The 6,757-nt window shown below is 40.8% G+C and overlaps 1 protein-coding gene, 2 long non-coding RNA genes and 1 other non-coding gene across 7 annotated transcripts; 1 reads left to right on the top strand and 3 right to left on the bottom strand.

Moving 5' to 3' along the window:
• On the bottom strand, positions 201-2,483 carry LOC109712802. Of its 2 annotated transcripts, XR_002216975.1 has the most exons (3): positions 2,209-2,453; positions 991-1,278; positions 201-628 (listed from the first exon to the last, which is right to left on the bottom strand). It is a non-coding gene; the product is annotated as an uncharacterized LOC109712802 (long non-coding RNA). The 2 variants fall into 2 exon arrangements; XR_002216974.1 differs by lacking the exon at positions 201-628 and having other exon boundaries at positions 963-1,278; positions 2,209-2,483.
• Positions 2,483-2,555, bottom strand: TRNAR-ACG. Its single transcript has one exon. It is a non-coding gene; the product is annotated as a tRNA-Arg (tRNA).
• Positions 2,706-4,000, top strand: LOC109712800. Of its 3 annotated transcripts, none has more exons than XM_020236565.1 (2): positions 2,706-2,965; positions 3,471-4,000. In XM_020236565.1, exons 1-2 carry the CDS (start codon positions 2,899-2,901, stop codon positions 3,863-3,865), a joined length of 462 nt encoding a protein of 153 aa, XP_020092154.1. In that variant the 5' UTR covers positions 2,706-2,898; the 3' UTR covers positions 3,866-4,000. The 3 variants fall into 3 exon arrangements, with proteins under 3 accessions (XP_020092154.1, XP_020092152.1, XP_020092153.1); XM_020236563.1 differs by having other exon boundaries at positions 3,437-4,000; XM_020236564.1 differs by having other exon boundaries at positions 2,708-2,965; positions 3,440-4,000.
• LOC109712801 lies at positions 4,066-6,049 on the bottom strand. Its single transcript, XR_002216973.1, has 3 exons — positions 4,805-6,049; positions 4,506-4,604; positions 4,066-4,335 (listed from the first exon to the last, which is right to left on the bottom strand). It is a non-coding gene; the product is annotated as an uncharacterized LOC109712801 (long non-coding RNA).

Genomic DNA, 6,757 nt, shown 5'->3' with positions numbered 1-6,757 from the left:
CATGCCCAGGTCGTATTGGAGCTGATTGGGTCGCTCGCTGCGCTTTCGCCAACGAGTTATTGGGCCAAGTTTGTTGGTCCAAGTATAGACTGAAAATTTACCGAGAGCGGCTAACTATGTCCGCGCCCAAGTCCCCTCTCAGACGATCTCCAACACTGGGCCGGGCTAAATCAAACTTTAATTTTAGAGATATTCGGTCGTCAGAATATTTGAAATTAAAATTTCAATCCCGCAAATCCTGTTTACTACACCTAAAGGCCTATTTATGTAAGATCATGCGTTTCAACAAAAAATCCATTTTCCTAAAATATGAAATACCTATCATCATTTCAGTGTGTCTAAGCTTGGAAGCTTTAAATTGTTCTTGAATTTTGTCGAACCCTCCAAACCAAACAACGGGGCGTATTTGTCCAACAAGTTCCCCAAGCTGTGAGAACCAGTCCACAGTTGGGGTAGCGCGCCAAGTCGTGGTTTCGTCCCTACAGCCAGAACTTGAAACCCCTCACCTCTTGCGACCCCAGTAAAACAAGCATGCCCTAAGCTCCGCATTTATCCGGCACATCATTGGTGGGATGCCGCCAATCAGTCAATACTACCAAAGGATTTCTTAGTACACTTGAAGGATAGCCTAGAAAATGGAAGGAATAGTTTAGAAATATGCAGACTAAATATACAATAAACGATGTATGCATAAATAGGACTTGTGAAATAAAAAAAAAAAAAGGTCCAAGAATGATCCACACATCGAATGTTATGTTATGTTTAAACCATGTGGTATGATGATACTAAATGAACCAACCACAGGTCAAAAAACTCAACAGGAACCCCTCCTCTCTCTCTCTCTCTCTCTCTCTCTCTCTCTCTCTCTCTCCCGGAACATTTCATCAAAATCCAATCAAGTGAACCAGTAGTGAACAAAGCAGTTCATATGAACCGGTCACAGCAGTTTAACTAGGCTCAGATAGCAAACCAAACATGAAATATGCATACCTCACTTCAAAACAAACAAAATAAAATAGGTTCATCAATCACATTGTAGCTCGAAACAGAACAAAGTTTGAGCATATCTTAGCAAAAAGAGCCTGATCAAGGTTTGCGGCGGGAGAGAGAGAGAGAGTGAACTGTAGACTGATATGATGCATTGCCATTTCTTGCATGTTACCAACGGAAAGCGATGATTTGACAATGCTTCTCATCACTTTCAGATGGCCATTAGTTCGCCAAAGTTACGCATTAGAAAGATGGAACCACGAAGAGCCCAAGAGAACGCGACAGCTTCTGTAACACAAGGTTTAAAGAATCGCATATTAGATTGGATATCATTTATGATACCTGTCGACCAAATGCATAATATAGTGGTAAAAGAAGATTATATAGTGAAAAAAAAAAAAAAAGTGAACGAAATACTCGCAAACTCATTATTCAATTAGTGCAAGCTATAGGGCAACTTAGCTGCCTACTTACGCATACTTCTTACAGCGGAGACATTAGGAAAAATAAGATGTAGCGCTCTTCGATAAGCTGACAGGTGTTTGTGCAAGTACAGTGGAAGAATTGTTTGCAGTAGTACATGGACTCCAACAAATTTGCAAAGCTAGAACTAGCAACACACAGTATAGGGAACTTTCACGAATTAATTTTTTTACCTTTAGTGCAATAGTTGAACCACAAATATATATCCGTGGTTTTTACTGAGAATGGAGAATTGCATCGCTTATGTAGCTATCGTACACAAATATCCTCCCAATCAAACCAAAAGCTCACCTTTCGCATATTAGAGATGCTATTCAGAGCACATTTCCTATAATACTGTATATTCCCTGAGCAGAAAATATCAGAACCTCTACAGATGCCTTGTACATGCATACTGGAAAATCATAGAGCATCTTTCCCATTATAGCTACTTTCCCCACCTCTACCATATTTATCACACGGTTAATACTTGTTACGCATCAATATCCAGATTCATTCTTTATGAGTGAGTTGAATCAAAAGGCTTAAATCATCACAGCTACAAGGAGAGGCCTAACATAGCACTGCTAATCATACTCTTCAGGAATTCATCAAAATACCTAATGTAGAAAACTAGCGAGGTAGGTAACAATATACAACAATCCATGAGTGCGCAGATAATAGAGCCTCGGAATCACATATATTTCGTCGATAAGTATTTAAACTAAAAATTCAATTCAAATAGATTCACTTTACCTCGTCGTTGATCTGGGAGATCCAAAACTTCTTTCCCGAGTTTCTCCACCGGCGAATTCGCCATGGCGATCACTCCGAAGGGTTTAGGCCCGGGGCGACGGTTTTTGTATCCAGATCCACGGCCTTTACCGTTTCTCTCGGGTGATCGTCTGATCGAGGAAGAGAAGCGTAGGAATGGTCACAATCGGCCCACTCGGGCCGCCTAGCCCATATCTAAGAAACAAAAAAAATTTTAAAAAAGAAAGGGGTGTTTGTTTTCTAATAAGAAACACGACGACTCCACTGGGGATCGAACCCAGAATCTCTGGTTCCGTAGACCAGCGCCTTATCCATTGGGCCATGGAGTCTTCGTTAGACAAGGTACAGCTGAATTAAATATGTAAAAGTTATTTATTTATATAGGCTCAGCCAAATCCGCTGTGGTAGATTGCCCATTTATCAGCTGACGCGTGTCCGCGCAATGATCTGGTGGTAATCATCTGCCGACCAATAGCCACACTTGGCACCCAAATCCATCAATCCACTCACCAGTGGAGCAGGACTGCAGGAGGGGAGAAAGAAAGGAGGGTTAGAGAGAGAGAGGGAGGGACTTCAGGACTTGTAGCTGTGTTTATTCATGGAGGGTGTGGGAGTTCACAGCGCCAGGGTAATATTCTCACTCCCTTCCTCTCTCTCTAGGCCAGGAGCCGCATGCCCTCTCCCTGTCAAATCCATGGCCACCCAAAAACCTGGAGCCAGGGCTGGTGCTATCAGGAAGGTGAGAAATTTCAGTACCAATCTCGATTCCAGTGAAATAGTTCCTTCCAAAATCTTGTTTACAACCACGCGCTCGACAAAATTGCTTCTTTTCAGCCTGAATTCTGAGTAATAATTTATTGTTACCTATGCCTTCGATTTCGTAACTAGTTCGAATAAGTCGGTCTACTATCAGACATTAACAAAAAGAAAAAAAAGGATTATGTTATTGAGTTCACACGCATTCACCGTAATCTTGCTAAAACCTCAGGCATCATGGTGGCTGTAATGCTGTATCAGGGCTCACGTCGATTATAAATGTGGCCTGAATTTCTTTGTAGATTTAATCGGTGGCGAAATAATAATCAATTACTCTTTCCTCTGTCACTCCATGTTTTACTTAAATGACATTATTAGTTCCTTTTCTTGATGTGGGGCAGAAGCCCACTGATTGACTCATGCATACTAGTTTTATACATATGTATATATGAAGCAGGGAACAACAGTTTTTCCTCTCGGTGAACCAGGTCCGCGAGAGATAAACAACAACAGTAAGCCGCCTATAAAACTTTTAACGAATGTCGAGAAGCTTCGGCTCCTAAGCAAGGCAGAGAAGGCGGGACTGCTTTCCGCAGCCGAGAAGTTTGGATTCTCGCTCTCCACGGTGGAGAGGTTGGGGCTTCTCTCGAAAGCAGAAGATCTCGGACTTCTATCAGCAGCCACAGACCCTGGGACCCCAGGAACACTCTCCACTCTGAGCCTTTTCTTGCTAATCTTAGGCCCAGCTTGTGTATATATTGTGCCTGAGCAATACCCCTGGGAGATTGCCCTTCAGATTCTTGTGGCTTTAATCAGTGTGGTCGGCGGATCAGCGGCGTTTGCCGCATCGAATTTTGTCTCCAAATTGCAGAGATCGAGTTAATATCGAGCTACTTGTTGTTGTCACTATAATTGCAGCTTAACAGGGAAGTTCTATCCTTTGCAGTGGTATTGTATTCCTCTTCATTATATAGAAGAAGATAACGTTATTTCTGCTGAAAAAATGCTTTGACTATTCTTCCTCTTTCTCAATAAATAGGAGTTGTGTGTGTGTTGATAAGAGCACAAAAAGTAGCTAGTAAATAACAGAAAGCTAGCACGATTAATTACATAATTGGTTACAAATAATCATCTCTTCAGGGCATTTCATAACATCTAGATGATGATATAGCAGCCACGTATAGAAACAAGAAAGAAGTGAAGAGAAAAATTCTCTATTCCCATAACTATTTTCATCCCAAGTTTCCTTGTACCAACTAAAATATAACTGCCCCGGTACATGGGCAAAACTCCAAGAAAACTTTCAACTGATAGACTAATGGCACTACACAACTTCCTCACACCCTCTTTTCACTGAAAAAAAAGAAAAAAGAAAAAAGAAAAACAAAGTGTATCAGAACAAAGTGAGAAGTGGCAACAAATACAAAATTAAAACAAAGTAATGAGCTAAGCGAGGTAAACGGTGGCTTGACGAAGTACACTGAAAGTACAAAACCAAGCAAAGACACAGGTCGAGAACTGACCTTAAACTCTTATACAACTTCTTGTTCTCCAATATTTTCTTCTTCTCCAATAATTTCTTCCATTGCTGGTGCTCGAACATCATAGCCTTGTCTTGCAAGCTGAAAAAAAAAAATGTAAGCAACCATAAAAGAAAAAAAGCTGAAATACTATAGCTTGCTGCAAAAAAAAAACATCAAAGTCACGCAAGAAAAATGGCAGGAATCAAGAAATTAGCTTCCAGTATCAAATTAATGCATCCAACAAGTAGAAATTCCAGTGAAGACGCGAAAAGATGATAGAACATTGCTTCAATAGGTACCGAATTTCTGGCTAGGGTAGCCTTTTCGGGGGAAGTAACGTGCAAGAGAACAGGTGACAGCAGTTGGCAGACAAAATGGATGACTCTGATGCAGCTGAAATATCACCCTCGAAGATTTTCCGCTATAGAGAAGAGGCGTGAAATCTACCTGCTTGGAATAATTCAATAGACACACTGCAAAGGTCACAACATCCTCTCAATACTTGTAATGATACTACTCGTATTACTATTTAACAACAGGACAAACTTTTTTGCCATGATGATGGAATCATGGAACAAGGAAAGGCCAATATAACTTCGAATAACAGAACCATGTTCTTACAAGCACGGAGTCTCACAAGGCGGGCAAAGAAACGACCGTAATTTTCAGTTCTGAGAAAACTGTACTTGGTACGACCGTTATCACTGACCCAACAATTTAGACGTATTTTGGGGAGGGACTGTTGGACGGTTGGCGTACCCACATAAAGGACATTGTTGATCTAAATAAAGCATCATTATGTCTTCTCGGGACACAAAATTTGCCAAGAATCCAAATCTTCAGAAGGATAAACAATCTCCAAACTCGCACTTCCCTATCTACTGCATGCTCACCGATAACTAAAATTACTTTCACGAGCAACATGAAAGAAGCATTTATCACACTTGAATTCTGGAAAACAAAATTAATTAAGAAACAGAAAGTCGGTTGATCCTAAGTGAATGGACGCTGAACTTTGAACACCAATAGGAATTGGCGACAACAGAGCACATTACAGAGCATAAACAACATTAAATGTATGGCTAGCTTCGAGCGCCGTAAATTAAAAGAATTCATGGATTCTTAGAAAGATATAATAAAAAAAGAAGTTATGGTGTTCCGACAAAACCATCGATCAGGAGGCATATATGCTTCGTAGGGCATATGAATGTAGAATATGCGCATTCTAAAAATACTACATGAACTGCAAGTTATGTAAATGTTCTAATATAGAAACAACATTATATGCCAGCTTGCTATTGTGAAGTTTTGCAGCCAAATTATAGTAGGTTTAGTAAATTGTTAGCGCGTTTGAGACACTGGTAAAATGTGGGGCTGGAGTAGAAGTAATAAACGTGAAAGACGGAGAGGGTAATCGACAAGCGGTGAAGTTGCAGGGTGTTAAGCAACAGACTACCCTAACATACAAAACCACAATAGAATGGAACTGAAGTGAATTATGATTTCATGAATTGATTTTGGAATTGCATCGAATTCCGTTATCTATCTATATACTTTTTCTATTTTATTTTATGCTCAGCCACATGGCTTATGAAGAAATTACTAGGGACGTTTGTGCATAGTATATATATATATATATATATATATATACTCTTTTTTTTTGGTTTCATACGTATAAAACACTAATCATGACAAATTTTGAAACTCAAATCNTATATATATATATAGAGGGCCCATGGGAATGGGGAAGGCGTTCTTTAAGGAGCGATGAAAGTTAGGGTTGGCTGGCTGGTCTTTGGGGGGCAGGGGACGGGGTGGTGCGGAAGTTTCTCTCTTTTTTGCCCGCTTTTTCTCTCTCTCCTTTTTTTTTTTTTTTTACCAGACAGACCTTCCCAGCGCCACGACTTCCTTCTCCCTCTGCTCTCTCTCTCTCTCTCTCTACCTCCTTAACACCTTCTTCCACATGTCTCCCCTGAGCCCCCACGGCGTGAGCCTGGGCGTCGCCGACCACCAGTGGACCTCGCCGACGAAGCGGAAGCGGCGGCAGCGGACCAAGTTGTGGGTTTGGAGGAGGGAGCGGTGGGCGCGGGCGAGGCAGTTCATAGGGAGGGAGGGAAGTAGTGTGGGTTTTTTTTATATATATGTACATATAGAGAACGCCTTAATGTACCGGATCAATACCAAACTCCACTAATAAAGTTATATATATTCATTTTGGACTACTAAACTCAAAGTTTTAAACAGTACTAATC

This window comes from Ananas comosus, linkage group 7, assembly GCF_001540865.1.
Source record: "Ananas comosus cultivar F153 linkage group 7, ASM154086v1, whole genome shotgun sequence".
NCBI classification, from domain to species: Eukaryota; Viridiplantae; Streptophyta; class Magnoliopsida; order Poales; family Bromeliaceae; genus Ananas; species Ananas comosus.
Note: the sequence above shows the minus strand (reverse complement) of the source record. Positions and strands in the feature narration are given on the sequence as shown.